We start from the raw sequence: 22,215 nt of genomic DNA on the forward strand, positions 1-22,215 counted from the left end.
TAGATAAGTTGATGATGTGTTAACCTCTCGACTCCCCCTTCCCCAAGGTTAGTACGTAAAACAGAATAAAAAATATGTTTGTTTGTTTTTTAACCTGTCCCCTGATAAACGTGCTCATGTAATTGCAGATAAGGCTTAACCTATATAATACATGACTGTTTCGCGATACAACAATGCAATGTAATCAATATTTAGTATAAAGCTCTTTCTATAGGGCTACGAGCACTTACCAAGTTATATACAGAAATGGACGATTTATAAAGACAATTCATAATAGCAAAGGCAAACTATAATAACATTGAGCAAGCTTCAATCGTTCTTTTGGACATCACACAATAGGTTTATGTAGGCAAAAATTATACCTGTACAGAACTAGAGAGTAGATTAAAAATGATTTTAGTATACATAAAAAAAGACAAGTTTGAGTAGAGTGTGAAACTTGAAAATATACCAAAGCTTTGTTATTGTACATCACATTTTGATTAAAAAAAACAACAATATTCTGTTCCTATTCATCTAATAAGTAGATATCAACCTTTAGCGGGGTAACCAGGAGTAAGGATGTCTCCTACGTCTTTTAAAACATATCCTCGTTGGGCGGCAGTCCCCGGGAGCAGGGTGCCGTTGGGATAAGGTCGTTCCATGGGGTTCGAAGTGCTTGACGGCTCGGAGAAGAGAATTACACCGACTGCCCCGAATTTTTCGGCATTGACAACCTAGAGCACGGAAGAATAAAAAACAAGCTCTTGTGTGAAGTCTTGCACGGCGTCACACTTTTCTAGAAAGAAATTCAGTGATCGCATGTAAATTGAATCATCTTTGTTGAGTCACATAACATAATAATCAGTTACATGTATATGACAAATGAATATCAAATGGACATACTGATTCAAAATGGCAGGACACACATGCCGTCTCACTATAAAAAAAGGGGAAAAGGAATCGTAGCATTCATTTTACATCACGAGTTTGGCTCAGCTTCGGCTTCAAGGCTAGAAACTCCACTTGTCTAGACATACTTGACTTTGTCCCAGACTGACTCCCTACAACTTTCCATAGTTGAATGAGATGACATAACATGAGCCGAACGGAATAGCCGAATTGCCGACAGCCGAACTAAATCGACATGAAATGACACAATTTAATCAATACAGACTGTGTGCGCTGACAGCTATGATTCACACCAGAGGTTAGAGAAGAGTAGTCATCACAAAATTGCATCCTATAAGGGACATTTTCAGGAGGAGTGTAATGCCGGAGGGATGGGGGGGGGGGGGGGGGAAATATAACATCTAGATGCCATGTCGATGGTCACACGAACCGGCATTGGGCTTAGAGAGCGCCGCACGGACTCGTTACATACTTCAGTACTTCGTAGGACATATCGTCGCTTCGAGAGATCAGCATATCTACGCTATATAAAGAATGCCCAAAACTGGTCTCCTTTCCACTGGTTCCTGGCTAGCAGCTATTTTTTTCTTGCCTTTTATGAATGCGTGAAAAAGTTTACCTTTGTATATCGGGGCATCTCTCCATTCTTCAGAATGAGAATCTTGCCCTCCAGACTCACGTTGGGTAGGAGCTCATTTTGAAGGTACTCGAAGTCCACCAGCCTTCCGTAATTCACGTACACCAGATCCCCCTGAAATGCACACAGGGAAAGCCTTTCTCAGTTGCACACAAACGTGCTCGCAAACACACGCGCACGCAAGTACACGCACACGTGGGGACACTTAATATCAGTCGGAAGTCCCAAGTTCGAATCCCGTCAAGTGCCTACATTCTTGGATCATTTGTTTGTAACCCTGATTTTTCTCTACAGTTACTTCGGTTACCCCCCCCCCCTTTTTTTTTAAACACCCTGTAGACCAAGGAGTAAGAATGGGTCCCTGGCAAAGAAACAGATATGATAATAATGACAGGACCCTCTGTTACAGCGGCGACAACACTGAAGATGCCGGATAAGTAAGACTATACTAATATCATATCATATTATATGATTATCATCATGACACGCACATAATCGTGTACACACGACACTACCCACAACAGACTGATTGCTCGAAAAATAAACGGCAAATATATATCAAGACCAACCGTACACTAAATGAGCTAACATGGAAACTAGCAAATCGACAGCGAAAGGTATTATTTTATGACTGTAAAACAATTAACCTAAGTAATAAAATAATTGAGTAATGAAATCTACAGTAAATATACTAAACCTGAGTGTGGATCCCTAACCAGATATGGTATGCATACATTAAGTAGAAAATGCATTGAACATTAATGTACGTTAGCCAATTTGTTGACGATGAGAATGCAGAGCATCTAGAAAGGACACATTTTGTCTTTAATCGCATTTTATGAAAATTCATATCCTAATATCTACCGACATTCATTAGTGTGGGATCAACTTTTCTCGAGAATCCGGATCTCAGAATTTCGGAAACGTTTGCGTGCGTTTTATGTGTGTGTATGTGTGTGTGCTTCCGATTATTGATATGGATTACTTTGTGCACTACTTCGCTACCTACCGTCACGTCACCCGTTGCAGAGTAGGCGTTAAAAGGCGGAGGGATGCCGTCCTGAAGTAATTCCTCTTCTTCAAATGGATCCTCCCTCAACGCTGAAGTGAATACGGCAGTGCCATTGGCTGGATCAACTATTTGGATCTGACACGAAACGTATAGGATAGATCAAGCAAATTATAAGCCTGACGTGCATACATTAAGACACGATCACGCAGGTGAGGATAACAATTGTTCACTCTGTGTTCTACTTTAGATTTGAAAACATTTATGGGCGGTCACAAGGAGAGAGAAGAGAAAAATGAAAATTAGAAGTAGACTGAAAAGAAGGTGAAGACATAAAGGAAGTAGTAGTAAAAGAAGAATATGAGGATGAATGTAATTCAATATAAATCAACTTTTTCAAGTTTTTGCCATTTTCAAGACAAAACTCTTGAAAACGGCAAGAACATTCTTGCCGAAATGTCCAGATTGGGTTGGCCTTTGCTTTTCAGGACAACATACCAAATAAAGATACGAAATGGATGCTTATAATTAAGCAAGTAACCATGCGACTGACTGCTTCAATTCCCATCAGGAACAGGCAATGAGGACAACCACTACTTGACAGGGGTTTCGAGCCTCAGACCTTAGGATCAGGGGTCCGTGATTTTATCTTCTGTGCCACAACTACTTATCTTCTGTCTTTCTTTCATTTTCTATCTGGCCGGATAGCCCATATTCAGCTACACTAGCTGGTGTTCCATGGGGTTCAGTTGGATATGAGGTGGGAGCACTGCACCCTGCTCTTCGCGATTAATAAATGAAGCGGGATCTTTTACATGCGTGAGTTGTGATTCTCTCACACAGGGGGACCTCCATTCTATGTCCTTATCTGAGGGACAGAATGGTTTGCCTGTTACTAGCGGGGACAGTATGATTACACACAACATTGTGCAGTGGGACCCCGGAATCGAACCCATGTCCTTTGGATCTTGAGGCAGACGTGCTACCAACTGAGCCAACTCACCACCCTCTGACCGGGAAGGAGAAGGAGGAGAAGGAGGAAGAGGAAGAGGAAGAAGAGAGGAGGAGTAGGAGGAGGAGGAGATAGGAGGAGGAAGATAAACGGGAATAATGAAAAAATGTGAGAAGGTAGCACAAAAACGGGAACAAACTTGGTCGTGGATTATTAAACACAAACTAGTGCATCATCTGATCATGAATAAACGAACCTTGTTGGCCCTTTCATCGTCCGCTGCTGGGGGGTGTTGTAAGTAGACTTTATATGGGACGAGTTTGGCCGAGTCCAGACCCTGGTCCAGCCACGTCTCTACAATCTCCTCAGCCCCTTCCAGATCCGCTGGTGTACCAGCCACGTGGGGCTTCCTTGCGTAGTGTCTGGAGATACAAAAAGTCCACACCAATTTGAAGTCAGGGATGCAGTTCTTTAACCATACATCCACATCCATTACCCTGCATATTCATTTAACATGTCCTATATAAACAACCTGCTTTATGAAATTAGCAGTTTTGTGATTTCATGACTTTATAAATTCATTAACTGCATATTTTGTTTATGTTTTCTTTCTTTTTTTTTGCTGAGAGAACTTTGTTTTTTTTCCTTATTTAAGGAAAAGCTGTACCTTCATAGCTGCATGTCGGCGTATAAGCTCATGAGCTGTATGAATCGTGGGTTGTATGACTCGTGGGTCTTGAGCTAGTGACATGCACCCGTGACAGACTGCTTACAAATGCAGTTATACCCTTCATGATAATGCCAACTGCATCAAATGTATAGTGTAATACCAGACGAGTATGGTGGGAGAAGTTTCATCATGTCGGACCCAAAATAAGAAAGCTTTGGAATTTTTAGTTTTATGTGCTTTCAGCAATTTATTAGATGAGATGACAATGTAATCACCTCACAATATCCGCTGAATGATTGGTACCCATCCAAAAGAATAGAATACAAAGTGAATGCACAAAATCAAATTCCACTCAGTTTGAGGAACCAAGGACTATAAAAGAGCTCCTTTCCAAAAGGCCTCTAAATCCATTTTTCATCTAATTTGACTTTTCGACAGAAGTGTCTTTATTTTACTAGTCCCATACAGTTAAACTCTTCGAAGTAGTGAAATTATTGTGAGAAAATAATTGAGAAATCAGGCAATGAAAAATTGATTTGTGCCAAAAAGTGTTAAATCCATTTCTGTCTTGTTCCATACAAAAAGTGCTAAATCCAGCAGGATCCAATCACAAAGCCGTGTGTCTGCTTGACCCCGTGCACTTTGTCCCAATGAGTATCAAGCAAAAACTGGCTGGCTTTCCAGCTCCTGTGGTTTTTCTGATGACCTGCATGTACATGTTACTTGATTATTAGTGTGAAATATTTCTTTCATATGCATTTTTATTATCATTTCTTTTTTTAGAGAGAGAGATGGAAGAAATGGGAGGGGAATGTGTACAGGTAACTAATCGTCCCACAAAAAGGTCACAGAAAAGGGTTATTAAAATATATTTACGTGTTGTACATCACCGTGCTAAAATTGTTCCACGAGGTGCTTAAAGGGCTGGTATAGTATTGGTGGAGATGAAAATTGGGCTTTAAACTTTTTGCGAGATACCAACAAAACACATGAAATAGTACAGACCATACCATTTTAAGAGGAATTCAAAGTTTATTTGATGAAAATCAAAGCAATCGTAATAAATGGTGGGTCCCACACTTTATATAATCGCTCTGTTTTGGAAGTCTCAGCCATGTCAAAACCAATTTTCATCAAATAAACGTTGAATTCCCAATGGAATTACATGCCTTTTCATATTTCATTGGAGATTTCTCATTATCTTACCAAAAAATGTTAGAAACATGAAATTAAGTCTCAACTAAAACTATACGATCCCTTTAATCCAGACATCCAAAAGATTATGAATTCTTTACAAATCAGTGTATTGACACCTATATTCGTTCGAAACACATTCTCCTTATCTTATATAGGACTATGATGTATTATGGAACGCAAAGACATTGCATAAAAAAACACTTAGACGTGTGTGATATAAAAATCCATATTTTTTTTCTCAAGAACATCACAAGCGGATTTCACATAGTACATTTCGGAAAGGAACTCTTCATGATTTTAGTACACAGTTTTGGCTCCTTAAATGGCGAGGACTTCTTTCCTATACCGCCCCCAAAACAAACACAGAAATGATATCCTTACACAAATAAAACTTTGTAACGCAAATCCATGCTACATTACTTCCAACGACCAGCCTTTCATGGGGAAAATACTATCTGGGTCTGTTCTCAGATAACGAGCAAATTCTGCTGGCGGATCAATTTGAACGGGTATACGATCTCCTTCAAATCTTCATTTCCGAGAAATTTCGGGTCATTCTAACTATGTTGGGATTCTTCAGAGGAATGGACTCAACGTCTCTGTAGATTATGGTACAATAAATTCAATAGCATGATAGAAAGACGTAGAAAAGCTGGTGTAGCCACTGCCCTGACATAAAGAAAAGTTTTGATTTTGGTCGGTGCAGATTGCGTCCTGAAATCAAATCAATTCCAACATGTAGAACGGATTTGACACATCGTTTTCGTGCGATTGTTTTCTTTCCAAAACAGTTTTTTTTTAACGTGCCGCATCTATTATAATGAAGGAAAGTTACTGCTGCATTATACGTGCTATTATAGTAAGAAATGCTTTTATCATATTCGTCCGAAAGACTGTATTGAAACAAAGATTCTTCTCCTTTACTATTGTTTACTTCCTTCTTGTCCTGCAACTTTGTCTCTACTTAAGCTTGATTACTTTCTTCTTCTTGATATTCTTCTTCCCCTCCCCTAGCCTCCTCCCCTCCTCCTTCTTTGTGTTCTTTTTTCCTTCCTTCTTGTTCTCATTGTTCTGCTACCACTACCCCTACTACTTCTACTTCTACTTCTTCTTCTTCTTCTTCTTCTTCTTTTTCTCCTACTTCTTCTTCTTCTTCTTCTCCTCCTCCTTCTTCTATATTTCTCCTCCTGAGTTTCCTCCTCTGCCTCCTCCTTCTTTTTTTATATTTTTTCTTCATTATATTTCCTCTGTACCATCTTAATAAGAAACTGTGATCTTACTCTAATGCTAACGCAACCTAAAAGCGATTTCTCCATTATAGAAAGCAATCATTCAATCAGCCACCGCCCATTAAAGGTGTTACACCACAAATAACGCATTCTTGAGTCACTCCGGCTGCCGCTGCGGACGCACTTGGCGTTCGAGGCAATTTGGACCGGATTGTGTGGATTTGGCGCCAATTCATCCAGGGGATTCCCCAGGCGAGAGTGCAAACTATTCGATGCCACCCGACGTGTGATTTATTTACATCTGATGAAACCATGTATAGTCATGCTCCAGGGATTATTATCAATCCCTTTCATATTGCTTTTGTTAATGCCCCCGGATAGCGTCTCATCACTAAAACTAAAGTTTCACTATTAGACGAAACTTGTCCTTTTTGCGTGTTATCCATGCCAGCATCAAACAGGAGCATATCGAGTTCTTCATCTGTTTACTGTTCACAATGAATTCGCGCCGGTTCCCTTGCCTTTTCGAACTGTATAGGAATACTTATAAAGGATGTTTACAGTTCTCTCACTGGTCCTGTATAAATCATTTTTCACGTCATAAAGGGAACAGTCAAATAAATATCTGCCTTGTTGCGAATGTGTATTGAAAGAAAAATCGTCTCGGACCCATTTCAGAAAGACGTTTAGTGAGCCTGCAACAATCGAATCAACCATTTTAGCAAATTTGTATTTACCATGGCATCTGCTATAGGCAACAGCCAATTAACTGAGAGCATTTCGATTGCTGCTACGGTCACTTCAAACCTCCATTATCAAATGAATGTCCAGATATTGACGTCAGTACGACATCAGAAACGTATGCGAAAATCTAATGTTGAAACAAAACATGCCAGATTTCATTATATAGCAATGTTGAGAGAGATGGTAGTTTCATACACCTATTACGGCTCAAACTATTGTGATTGTGAATTAAAAATATATCAGTATTCATACAATATTCATACCTGTTAATGCTCATGGCTCGTGGGTAACATGAGGCAAAGCAGTGCTATAATATATATATATATATATATATATATATATATATATATACACACATACAAAATCAAGTTGTCCGTTTCCATTAACTGAACAATGAAGGACAATTTAAAAGAGCGGATTAAACATGAAAGCACATTCATTAAGTATCTATTCCTGAAAGTATAAATTCCTTATAATATGAGACTGGCATATATGTTATTTTCCTGCATGAAAGGAGTAGATGTGCAATAAAGCAGGGAGGTGCAATCACCTGCCTGAATACAGCGATCTAGAGCATAACTCGGGAACGGCAGAGTACCGTCGATCTAATGACATTAAAAATCGCATGTGGTATTTTTTGTCTTCACACTGCGGAGAAACACGTTAGCATTAAGAATACGTATACCAACCAGAGTACAATGAATGTTAGTGATGTAAGAAGGGGAGCCACTGTAACAGCGACAAACGACAACGTACAATGTGTGTCAACTGGGTTTGCAAACGCTTTTCAAACACGCACATTTTCATTTCCAGAGCATCACACAGTAATGATGATAACCATGCAATATAAAAGATGGTAGTAAAATTTCCAATTGTCGGAATATTTGGCACATATACATGAGCAATTTACCGGACATGCCCCCAAAATCAATGCAAGTACTGATCCTCTCTCGGGCTTAAGGATGTGATCAGAACACCTATTTTCTTTCTCCCTTTCCTTTTGCTTTAAACATGAAAACAAGATAGATAGAAATAAAGCAGAATATGAAAAACAAGGTCGCTGCTCGTCCCAGGTACGCCTTTACGACAAATAACCCAAACAAATCGTTGCAGCGAACGAATCGCGGGGTATACATTGGGCTATTCAGCTCTCCGTACTCGTGTCTCGTGTCGGCTCCAAAACCCCTTCGTCAAATCCAGGGGATGTGATGAGGAAAAACCAATATGACTCGTTTAACCTATTCGCTACAACCCACATTCTCCGACATGCTATACGCGCACCCAGGGTGATGGTTACATGTGGATTCACGAGGTTCCATACTTTCAATCTAGCGACAGCAGAGCTCGTATATGTACCGCATAATAAATACGAGCCACACGCAATATGTCAATATCTTTTGATTTGTCGACGGCAAAAAAGAAAGAAAGAAAGAAAGAAAGAATATAAAAGGGGGATTCTTTTTATCGCCGTTTCGCTCTGTACAGCGACAGCTACACTTTGCTCGTACGCGGAAAAAGTATGATCATATTCCATGTCGTTCCCTTCGATAGTGTTGGTATGTGGATTTATCGCGCAGTTGAAAGATAATGTCTAATCTGGTTTTTTTCTGTCTACATGCACATATTCTGAGTCTCGAAAGGGAAAATAGCACACACACACTCACACACACACACACGAACACAAACAAACATAAGGAGCCTCATCACAATGCTACGTTGACAGTTTCAAGCACAGAAATGCACCGCCTGTCCATAATCTATAAATCTGCCTTTATTAGGTCAAAGAGGAGTTTTAGAATCACTCTGCTGTCTTATTGCCTGAATATGTGGTGTTTAAAGGCCTAGGTACGATATTATTGTCTATACGATAACCTGCTAGAGAAATTGTGCTGTATAAGAATTGAGAAGTGTGAGGTTGGGAAATTCCTGATCGTGTGGTTAAAAAGAAGTAAATAAATTATAGCAACTTCTGCAGATCATTGTTTAGAATTAAAGCCAAATAAAAAAAAAGAGATAGACACAGACTACGTGAAAATAGTATAATTGCATTAACTCATCAAAAAGGGATTTCTATCAGCTAAATGAAAAACTTTTTTTTTCTTTTATATAGGGTTTCGAACACATTTCCTTAGATAAAAGTTATTGAACATAATCGATTCACAAATTACGCTTCTGTGTCATAATCAAATATAAAATGTGAAAGTTTTGAAAAACTTATCGTAGTAAAAACATAATGAAACTATAATATTCCTATACATAGGCGGTAGCTCATAATTGATAACCCTGAATTCCTACTTAGCCACTTTACGACAGAATCCTGTGACGTAAAAACACATGGCACAATAATAATGCTTCAGCAGTAAAAACAATAACAATGAAGACAATACAAAACACTAAACAGATCGAGCATTGACACATAGAATATTGCAGCAACCAGAAAAGCTAAATTTAGAAATTATGTGTTGTTTGAAGGTTTGCATGGTGAAGTAAATGAGGGAGAAAGATTTACGGTGACACCATGTGTATGTCCTTAACCGGATCGTTGTTCGGCAGAAGAGTCTAGAAAGAGGAGAAATGAAGAGGGAAGCGACATATGGGGGTTGTAAGGAGGGAAAAAAGTGGTAAGGAAGATTAGAGTGAGATTCAAACATCCGAACATCTTACATGATTCTCACTCTAATCTTCCTTACCACTCTCTCTGTTCCTTTCTCTACCGTCTCCAATAGTGCAACTTCAACTTCTGGCCCATTACTGTTCCCCAATCTTCACTTTTTGCCCTCCTTACAACCCCCATATGCCGCTTCCCTCCTCAATTCTCCTCTTTCTAGGCTCTTCTGCCAAACAACGATCCGGTTAAGGACTACATACACATGGTGTCACCGCAAATCTTTCTCCCCAAATTTAGAAATGTTACAGGTAATTTAATCATTGGATAAGAAAAAAAACACAATTAGGGTAAAAATATTACAATTACACTAACTTTAAGACCCAAAGGGAGAATGAAAAACGAAATAAGAAACAGATGAAAACAAACAGACTAAGAGCCATGTTTTAGCAAATTGCATACCAAACACGAAACAGAAAACAACAACAAAACAGTACTGTGGTTTCGAAATATAAAGGAGATTATTCATAGCGTATGTGGTGTTATATTGCACGCGGCGATCAGAAACAATATAGTCCAGATATGGCGGTGCAAGCCCATTCCTGATTATGTAAATCGCAAGACAGTCATATACACGATACTGATACTTGATTCTTTGTTCAACCGTCTGCCACTCTTTAAGGCGCATCAAGACATCTTTTGATGTGTCAAAATCAGAATTTAGCACTAATCGGGAGAACTTTTTTCTAACTTCTCTGAAGTTTTAATATGAATGTTTCGAAACAATTGCCAAGTGCCCCAAATGATACAGTTGTAATCAATGTGAGGTAATATGAAATTATAGTAGATGTGTTTCAGCATTTTCTTTCTCAGCAGCGAGCGAATCCTACGCAAACAAGTGGTAGCCAGAGATATTTTTTATAACACCATTTTGTGAAGAGACCAAGTAAGATTAAATTGTTGGAAAGTGGCTCCAAAATATATAATGTATGATGATAGGATAGCATAGTTGGATGCGATATCATGTACAAGGTCGTTTAACTTGCTGTATTTACAGATATCAAGCAACAGAGAGCGAATTTCCGCTTCCCTGTAAATCGGACACCTGGACCTTTATATTTGGGACCAATAATAAAACGGAATGAAAGCAAGCAAACGCACATACACACGCACGCACACACACAAACACATACACACACACATGAGATATATGATAGATATAGATGATAGGACTTTGATTCTTTAGAAAAGAACAGGAAACTACATGGAATGAATCCATACTGAGGGGAAAAGGTTTGTTCAGATCATTTCCGCCAAGAGCAGCTGAAACGATAAATAATCGGTGATATCAGTTGACAATACGAATTCATGTGTGTATCTGTCTATCCATCTATCTATCTATATTTATATCTATATCTATCCGTCTATCTATCTATCTATCTATCTATCTATCTATATGTCTGTCTATCTATCTATCTTTCTATATGTCTATCTATCTATCTATCTATATATCTATCTATCTATCTATCTATCTATCGATATGTCTATCTATTTATCTATCTATATGTTTATCTATCTATCTATCTATCTATCTGTCTATCTATCTATCTATCTATCTATCTATATGTCTATCTATTTATCTATCTGTCTATATGTCTATCTATCTATCTATCTATCTATGTGTCTATCTATCTATCTATCTATCTATCTATATGTCTATCTATCTGTCTATCTACTCCAGTATGTATATGTCTATCTATCTATCTATCTATCTATCTATCTATATGTCTGTCTATCTATCTATCTATCTGTCTATCTATATGTTCATCTATCTATTTATCTATCTGTCTATATGTCTATCTATCTATCTATATGTCTATCTATCTATCTATCTATCTATATGTCTATCTATCTATCTATCTATATGTCTATCTATCTATCTATCTATCTATCTATCTATCTATCTATCTATATGTCTATCTATCTATCTATCTATCTATCTGTATATCTATCTATCTATCTATCCATATTGATCGCAAACCAGATTAAGCGCCACTTTGAAACATTTTAAAGTAAAGTCTTCATCAGATAGAGCAAAAGAAAGCCTTCCTGGGGATATTTAACATGTTGCATAACAGGAAATATTTTGAAGTTATGACTAAAAAATTCCCATGTTATTATTTCCTTCGTTCTTTTTTAGCAGGTTTAAACGCATATATCTCTAAATTGACAAGAAGTACGTAGGATAACCTTCTTGACGATCAAACTCTTCATGTAATAGATATAATTATGCGTGGGATATCACTGTAATTATCATTATCATCATCATCATTAGTATCATTGGTATCATCAATGTCAAATTATAGATACATTACTGCAAAAAACCTTAAGTTCAATAGCACATTCAACAATCATTCTGGAGCTGAGTTATACCTTTCGCCGGTATATCGCTATGAATAGATTAAGATGAATTAATGTATATATCTGCGCTGGTTATCCGTTCAAGTGCGTGCCAAGTTACATGACCAAAACCTTATAAGACTAATCTTGCTTGTGTTGTCAGGCACAATCTGAAATGCTAAAACGTGAATTGTAGGAGTTGACTGAAGAGTCTTTCTTATTCCACCGTAGTATTTTTTCCTGAATTCTCGCAGTGTAATAATGCTGGTATACATCGAAATGAAAGAGTAAACAGGAATCAAAACTTCTTCCTCTTCCTTTTCCCCCAGAAAATAGAATGAGTGAATGAACAAGGGATACGTTTTTAAATAGTCTCTCAAACCCAGATTCGTAAACATAAGGGGCTTAAATGGTTTATATTCTTTTCAAAATATAAATTCAGCAAATATTGATTTCATTGACCAAAGAAGAAAAATCTCGTACATCCAAAAACATGTAAGGTGCAACATAACCCCCCCCCCCCCCAAAAAAAAACAACAACAACAAAACAAAAATGACATTCGATGAAATGAAAATTTTGTTCATCTGCACTCTTCCTCAAAGACAACACCGGCGAAAATGCTGAAGTGGAGCACACTTCACGCTCAACTTAATTTTGAATGTTATTGCACTTGTGCGCTTCCCACCAATATTACAATTTAATGTGAACCTTTAAGACTTTTTTTTTTAAAGTACTGTTTACCATTGGGAGCAGTGATTCAAAAAATGTTATCACATTTTATGCACATTTTATGCACAATGTTATCACATTTTACGCACATGTGTAGGTCAGTTGTATCACAAAACATCCTACCATATAAACAATTCCGCAAAAAAAGCCTGAAATATAAGGAGATATCACTATGTTTTCAAATAAACCTTAACTGCAGACGGTTTAGTCTACGAACAGTCTTACTATAACTATCTTTCAGATTTTGCATATCTAACAATACTTAACATTGATTATACTGATTAACATTTTCACACTGGTTGTTTCTATCCCTAACTCACATTTTAGATCTGTTTTGAAGCATTAAATGTGGGTTTTACATGTTTCATCTGCAAATTCTTATGCCCCATTCAATGACACTTTCTTCCGTTCTGCTTGTTTGCTTGTTTTCACTTCTTAAAAGTCATTAACTGCATGCGGTTTTAGAAATGAAGACAATCCTAAACCTAAACAAGCACACATTTCAGTGTGCAAAGGAGATCAAGATTACTTAAAAACAAATAAAAATTATTGTAATGAACTCCTGATGAAATGTTATGAAACCCTTAAAGTGCAAATCATCCCGTGTACATTTTGGTTTGAATGAATCGTTACTTAAAGACCACACAGACAGAACAGAACGAAGGATTTTTTATTCAAAATCGTACATAAACCATGAGAGTTATCATGGCATTTCAAATTGTTAGGTGTTAGCGAAACAGTCAGTGATGATAGCATATAAAAAACGAGATGTACAAACCAATTGAGATGATGATATTATGACCTCCCAAATCTCCATTTACCAACACATTTGGTGCTCCGAATTTCTGTCGTTTTCTCGATTCAAATCTTTTATTTCATTTTTCGACAAGAACATTATTATACATGCCACTTTCTATGGCAACAGAGAATAAGGTAAGCAGAACAATGTGAAATGAAAAGAGTACACAATAATTTTGGAACCTTACAGTGATTATACATTGTCATGAAAACTGAAGTGAGCAAAGTGAAGTAAACATTATATAAAGTGCGAAAAATGGAGTGACCCACTGAAAAGACAAAGCCTGTATGCTCAGCATCAAATTTCAGTCAGCAATAATGGGTTTTAACAAAGTTGTTGTTGCCGAATTATCAAAGTTTGTATGATGTGTTTTAGCACAAACCAACGAGAAAGTTAGGATCTAATGACATCATAACTTAATGAAAATCAAATCATGCGGCTGCCGCCAATATATTCTGTATGAGGTGTAAACATGCAACATATGGGATGCCAATAGTCAACTGAATCTACGATTTTCCCTATATTTTGTAGATTATCATAATTTTGATGAAACTGGTATCATTCTGTCCATCTGAATTTAGTCTATTCATAAACGCCAACATTATACGCAGAAACATTGCGGAGTTATCCTTTATAACGCCGAGTGGTAACAATGTGTCGCACGTTGACCTATACACAGGCAATGTCCTCTCTTTATATTGGCTGCCTTGGAATCCTCGCATGGAGTGAAGTCTAAGGATTCTCACCTTTGGCTGATTGGCTGGCGGTAGGACCAATGAAGCGTCACTAATTACTCACGTGACCAAGAAAAGATTCGATTAAAGGAAGGAATTAGGGTAAGAAGAAGGAGAAGAATGTGAAGAAGAAGGAAGGGATGACCAATTAGGAGAATAAAAATGAGTCGGAGAAGCGATGAAAAGGAAGAGGAAGAAGTACTTTGAGAAGGAATGATGAAGAATCCACAAGAAATTCGTCCAACCATACCAATAAGCTCCATCACGCAGTGTTGTCATGATATAAGATTTAATATTCGTCCTCAGGAGAAAACATCGATGGAATGAGATACTGACAATGTTGCAATGTATCTTAAAACAACACTTTCTTATCATCTGCATGCTTCGAGCTATATTTCTAGCTAAGGATAGAAAGGACTAAAATATTAAAGAATAACGCATAGGCATATATATGATGATATCAGTGAGAAAAAAAAACCATACAAAATGAATGCGCCGGAACACACCACTGCTCATCTGGTCCCAATGCTATAGCAAATACTAAATAAAGTCCTAATAAAAGTAAAAATGACTTCAGTCACCATGGCAACAGGTAGGCAACAACCAATCAGTTCTCCGACTTCAAGTCGTTCTCATAGTGAATAAACCGTTATCGCGCAATGAAACGATTACAAACATTCCTATACAAAGAGGGCTCATGGAGACATTTTTTTTTTTTACACACAAACCATGCTGGTAGGCACCTTAATCCTCCCCCACCCACACCCTCCCCCCGTACACACACCCCCACACACACACACAAGCAAGAATGTACACAAATACATTCGCAAATCATGTAAATTGATAAAACGTACATACTTAATACAGAGACTGCACAACGAGCGAAGGGTTGCTGATATTTTCACGTTCCATCGCATTACGGGGAACAAGTTCATATCTGGCTTAGATCTTGACGTGGTATCGCTACTGCAACCAGACATTCAAATGAGATGAAATCAGTCTATTGAATGCCGTTACAAAACAGGGAAAGATCTGGTACAGAAACGTTTCCTAGCGATGCAGATGTACATCTGTCAATCGGCATCGGAGAGAAAATAAGGTGACCTTGATGTAGCTTTGTGATGGAAGATTACCACTATCCAACGACGTTTAAGAGTTTGAAAAGAATCTTTGTTGGTCTTCAGTGAGCTAATACCTGATGTCCGCCGGGTGTACAATAACCATCATACATCAGAACAATCCAAGCTTTAAACAGGTACAGGGAGCAATTACTGCTCTGCTCTAGACATATGACCAGGGTCTGACGTTAGATAACTGTGCATGAAAGTCTTGCGCAGATTAACAGAACGACATAAAACAGCAATAGAAACAGGAACAGCAAAGAAAAGACAAGCAAAACTTGATCAGAAGGTGGAATTTTAAGGTTGTCACTGAAATTTTGATGAAAGATTAGTGAGAATTATTATTTTATGATGGTATTAACAGTAATAATCGCGATGATTATAATTCATAACTGTAATGATAGGTTGGATTTTTCCTTAGGAACAAAACTGCTTTCTTCCTTAGAACTCTGCATTCCATGTTACACTAGCTTAGTTGTACATTTTTTTTTTTAGATTTTCTTTGGTTTTCGTTCAAATTTGTAATTCTATTTCACACCTGTGTCGTGGCAGAAAAGAACATCATGTCAATAGATGTACACATCAGACAGGAACAGAACTGAAAGGGATCGTATACTTTTGATTGAGACCAAACTTCAGGTTTCTAACATTTTTGTTGAGATAATGGGAAACCTCTTTGAATTGTGAGAGAGCATGTAATTCCAAAAGGAATTCATCGTTTATTTGATGAAAATTGGTTTCGAAATGGCAGAGATATCCAAAACAGAGCGATCCTATCAAAAGATGGGACCCACCTTTTATTACGAGGGCTTTGTTTTACTTTGTTTTTGGATGTCTCAGCCACACCAAAACCGATTTTCATCAAAAGTTCCTCTTGGAATGGCATGCTCGGCACATTTTCATAAGTGGTTTCTTGGTATCTCGCAAAAAATTAAAAGCCCAGTCCTCATCTCCATCAATACTGTACCATCCCTTTAAGAAATCTGAAGCAAAAGCACCCATCTCTGCACCACAACACACTTTCACGTCTAGTACACCCTATCGATGTTTCTTCTATAGACATGATAGAGTCCGTATCAGAACCATTTTTCCCCTTATTTTACGAACCTCAAATTCTGCCGCAGTCTGTCGGCGCTCATCTCGCTCTGCAGTTTGCTTGAGATGACGTCATCTTCTGGCCTTTCGATGACTGGATCGACAGCGATCGAGTGTCCGGGCGCGGAAAAATGGCCCACGATGATACCGATCCCGACTCCGATGCAGAGGAGTGCGACCCCGATGGCCAGGGTGACCGAGCGTCGGTATCGTTGCTGCATGGTGGCGACGACGAATGCCTCCTCCGCGTTCGGCGCGACCAGATTTACGAAGGCCAGCTGGTGCTGCCTGCCATTCGACGGGTGGATAGACGACTCCAGGGTGCTGGTTGGCGGGAAAAAAAAACTAGCGTGATTGAAAACAAATTCACTAATCGGATTTCAACCCTGGCTGATTATTTCTTTATTTTTTCCCACTGCCGTCGTGATCACGCTTGTACGCTCGATCGTCGAAAATGAGACACACTCGTGTAACAAAGAGATGGTTGCTTGCTGAAAAAAAATCAAACGGTGAAAGCCCTTTGAGGCAGGATCGAAGAAGTTAACGAGACGATCATGGTGAGAAGGAAAAGGTGACTTACTTGCCAGGCGATGGAAGATTGAATCATAAACCTTAATCGCTCAAATATGCCTGTCCTAATCATAATCTCCACTTTAATGGCTTAAAATTACCTAAGGTATTGTATCCTGCTTGAGGTAGTAAATTGGTAACGAATGAGTGGCTATGTCCTGTCGGTTGAGGATCCTAGTGACGTAATAGCCAGTCACACCTGTGACGAATACAAACGTCAATTGTGACTACTGTAAAAATAGAAGAGTAATCTTTCCTCGGGAGATTCGAAAGCTTGAGACAATCATTTTAGAAGAAATCGTCGCTCCAAGCTGATTTAATTGCTGAGGGGCAAATTAAGATTAATGGAGTCAAACGAAGAACACCAAATTGGAAGTTACAAGTCTCCTTCACTTGATCTCCAAGTTCCCTTCTTTCAAATCAGACACACCAACACGTATATTTATACATGTCACACACTACTTTTTTTCACACACCCACACATAGTCACATATTACTCACTTCAACATACGCACAAACGCACACACACTCACACGCACGCGCGCACACACACATCGCTACACCCACTCGCTTCCCACGCCTTGTACAACGGTACACCCACGCAAGCCAAAAGCTCATGCGAGCAAAATGCATTGACGTGCGCTTCACAAGCCCCAGATTCTGTTTATGCTTTTTTTTATCCCTTCCTCACCCTTCCTCTTCCTCGGTTTATCCATCCATTGTCTTATCCCTTTTTACACCAATCCAAAAAGCGTGAGCAACCCACAGTTTCCAGTTTGTTAAAGGAGATCAAGCCGACTACAAAAAGAAAAAAAAAATTAGTGCACTCCTATCGCTTCGTGTAATGGAACCCTTAAAGTGCAAATCATGTCATGTTCAATTGGCTTGAACAAATCAATGAAGACCACATACTTCTTTAATTTTCCTCGGCAATTCACTTTAATATCTCCAAACTCGCTGAACCCCCTTTCTCCTTACTCTCTCTCCTCTCCCTCCCACCTTTCTCTTCCCTTTCATATTCTTTCTCTATCTCCCAATCTTTCACACAAGGACCAGCATTAATCTTTTCTCCTCGTCTCTGTCCGTTCGTCAGTTTGCTACCTATTCAAACACACATCGCAGCCTGCCTTTCGACACTGTGTCATTCTCGTCGTTGTTTTTTCTATTTCTATTCCCCCAAACCTCCCTGCCTGCCCCTGCCTGCCACTTCTACACATTCTCTCTCTCCCCTTCCCTCCCCCTTTATCTTTCTTCCCTTCCCCTCTCTCTTCCTCTCATAACTCGAGTGTCACGTGACCGTACTGGCGCCCCTGGATGCTTTCTGCAGGCCAGTCTACAATAGGCACTCGAGTCACGACATCCGAGTTACTCCTGGATTTCATTTTCCCTCGAATGTTTCCCCGGGCTTCAAAATATTGCATTCTTCATCACAGATTCATACCCCATATCACAATCTTTTTTTTAAGCACTGTAGTCGAGTAGTCACGTTGCAGTAGATGTGAGAGCATTCTGCTCGACAAGTCTCGTTCAGTCAAAAACTCAAGGTGGTCCTCTATTAGTCCCTGAGTGTCATAAGTTAGCAGTCATTATCTGGAACGCGCTCGATTGAGAATTTCATATACTATTATAACTTTAGTTGCAACTGATTGACAAATTGCCCCATACGTTGACGTAAATAATCACTGACTTGCTCAGTATTGTTAGTAGTAGCCATGACAAAAGAAATCATGGGCATACATACTCGAGCACGATTATATAACTTGCCTTGGAACAATAAGGGTATGGTCAATATACGTAATTGCCTTCATACAGTAACGTCACAATTAATGGTGTCCGTATACACAAATACGTATCTATTTCTATGAAGTATATGTGTATGTCTGACCATGTGTTTGTCTGTGTGCCAGTCTATGTGTCAATAATGTCTATGCATTTATACACGTGAATATATACCTCACGTGTAGTTTTCGTGTGTGCATGCGTATAGAAAATCAGAGTATACAAACCAAGCTCATTTCTTTCACGGATGTAAAACGTTATTCACACTTGACATCAAATATTACTTTTTATTTTGGATATATCTGACATTAAGAAATCGACTGGGAACATCAAATATCAGTAATTGAAGAAATCGGATGTTGGTAAATGAATAAGTCCATCTGATCACCGAACAAAGATATCTCTCACGCAGCTAGTCATTCATAAAATATATCTAGACAAGTTGTATCACAATGAGACAAATACATAGATGCCATTATTTCTACAGAACTTTCTATCTCTTTCCAGATACATACATACATACACACATATGCATATATATATATATATATATATATATATATATATACATGAATTTATATATCATATATCTATACATCTTTCGAATGTTGTAATACTAAAAAGAATGAGTCTCAAATACGATATCTGTAGATCCAACAAAAAAATTGGTGAATAAAAACCTTCTTGTTGGATCTACAGATGGCGTATTTGAGACTCATTCTTCTAATAATTATAAAATTCGAAGTCCAACACTGACGTGGAAAGTTCCAAGATCTGTATATACATTGCAAAATAAAATGATATGTATAGATAATGTATATGTATGTGATCACGACACACATTAAAATGGGTGCCCCAAATGTCGACATCAGTCTGCCTTTCTTTTGCCTGTCTGCCTATTCAATCAATTTGATGAAGGAGAACTTATTGGCTGCCAACGCAACGCAACGTCGCTTTCGTCTATCCTGTTGAGTGCTGCTGTAACTCCATGTTCGACCACGCTTTCACAGTGTGCGCATTTCTGCAACAAAATAGTGCAGTAACGAGCCATGCTTGAGAAATTCACATGATATACATATTAATCTATCTATCTATCTATCTATCTATTTAGATGCATATATATATATATATATATATATATATATATATATATAATTATATATGTATATATATACATATATATAATTACATATATATATATATATATACTTATATATATATATATATATATATATATATATATATATGCGTTTTATTAGATCGGTTTTAAGCAGGATGGATCTCCGCTTCGTAAGTATTCATGAAAACACGACGAAGCAGTCGAACTTCTTTTCTTCTCCGTTTTGTTATCATATACGTATAAGCTTGTACGGTCTTTCGTCATCACTGTCTTCTTTATACGTCACAATCAAAAAATGAAACAATAATACGCTTACACACAAGATGTCTCCAAAGCATTACAAGTATATTAGTGCAAGCTAGAAGTTTTAGCTGATTAAACCTCCCATATACCCCACCCCATCAAAGAAAAACAGCACAGGGAGAAAACCGGATGTGAAATTGGAGAAGTAATATGCATCGAGTTTCCTATCGTATTCACCAATACCTAGGCACCGAGTGCGTAGAATAATAGAAGATGAATATCACATTTCACTTTTATGTTTTTATTTTCTTTTTGTCAGAATGCAAAACGGATCTTCCGTTCACTGGTGAAATGGAACTATTAAATGCATAGGGCTTGAACTCCTAGCGGCTATGAATCGACGGGTTTTAATAAATCTTGGTTTGTATATAATTTCGTTTATTTTTACGAATAGCAAAAGATACTATATAAGCAAGCATGCGCTGGAGACAATGATGCATGTCGCCGTGTTGTAAGCAAAAAGTCTGCGTTTTTTAAAGCAAACTTACATGCGCTTTGATACAGCACGGAAAAAAGAAAATATCAAGAAAATGGAAAACTTTATGAAATGATAAAAACAGTAATAATTGTTTTTGTTCTAGGGGAGCGTATTATTACGGTTGACAAAAGAAAAAAAAAAGAGGGGGAAACAAAAAGAAAGAAAAAACCTCATCCAGGCAAGCCCTCCAAACTTTCCGAAGGAGAAAATTAGAAATTAAATATTACGTTATTGCGTGTTAGCAAAAAAGAAAAAAAAAAGGAAAATGCTCGGACGGGTATGGGCCGGACGTTGTGTGTATTTGTCACCATGGAGACGCACTTACACGTTGTCAGACATGAAAAGGTATATCAACAAACCGTTGGATTCGCGCGCTTTTACCGCGACTTCCGGAGTGGAGCGTTGGTTAGAGAAGGAGAGACGTGGGTACTTCGTCCTCGCGTGGCAATGCTGCAGCCAGCTAGGCGTAGGGCTGGCTAACCAGGGGCAAGTCAAGTTCAGGAGTGCACGTCTTTACTACGAAGGAGGCAAGAGTGTCGTCTGTGATGGAACGCCCGGGGGCCATTAAAGAAGCGTTCGACGCCGTTACGCGGCGCACTAAATCGTTTCCACGAGTTATTCATTGAAAGTGCGAGTGCTCCTCAATCCAAACTATCTTGCTGATGTAACGCTGTTCTTGTTTAGCCGAAGAGAGAGAATGAACAAGTGTTTCTAGCATAAATGGCTACTAACTATCAATCTTAACTCTACGTGCTTCGATCAATTGCATACCGAAAATGTATTTTTTTAAAAATCTAAAATGAGGCAATTAAAGACTAACAATGGAATGATATCTATTGTGCTTTATTAATCTATCCAGTACCCCATTTCATAAAGAAAAAGTTGATATGATAGAAACTCTTGCTGGAATGGCGATTGTCATGGTAACGACATGAATCCAGCTTCCTAATTGGCTGTTGCTTTAGGAAGTTATTATTCTAGCAAGAGTTGCTACTCTATAGCATCTTTTATGAAATGGAGCCCTGATGTCTCTTTCCTTTTCTCCCTCTTCTATATTACTTTTGAATATTTGCATAAAATTATATGATATATCATATTAATGTATACCAGACAAACACGCACATACTGCCAGTACATACATATAGTGAGATT

The 22,215-nt window shown here is 38.2% G+C and overlaps 1 protein-coding gene across 1 annotated transcript in view; it reads right to left on the reverse strand.

Annotated features, from left to right (window-relative positions):
* LOC139709590 (N-acetylated-alpha-linked acidic dipeptidase 2-like) overlaps positions 1–18,765 on the reverse strand; it is a 40,851-nt gene extending 22,086 nt beyond the window's left edge. The window contains exons 1-7 of the mRNA XM_071621552.1: positions 18,686–18,765; positions 16,826–17,137; positions 4,076–4,111; positions 3,746–3,911; positions 2,538–2,675; positions 1,511–1,642; positions 536–716 (exon numbers count right to left, since the gene is read on the reverse strand). Of these exons, the coding sequence (XP_071477653.1) occupies positions 536–716; positions 1,511–1,642; positions 2,538–2,675; positions 3,746–3,911; positions 4,076–4,111; positions 16,826–17,137; positions 18,686–18,765 (1,045 nt within the window). The remainder of the gene's footprint in view (positions 1–535; positions 717–1,510; positions 1,643–2,537; positions 2,676–3,745; positions 3,912–4,075; positions 4,112–16,825; positions 17,138–18,685) is intronic.
* Between the last annotated feature and the right edge of the window lie 3,450 nt (positions 18,766–22,215).

This window comes from Diadema antillarum, unplaced genomic scaffold (assembly GCF_040938485.1).
Source record: "Diadema antillarum isolate AM-2024a unplaced genomic scaffold, OU_Dant_1.0 seq00001453_RagTag, whole genome shotgun sequence".
In the NCBI taxonomy this organism is placed as follows: domain Eukaryota; kingdom Metazoa; phylum Echinodermata; class Echinoidea; order Diadematoida; family Diadematidae; genus Diadema; species Diadema antillarum.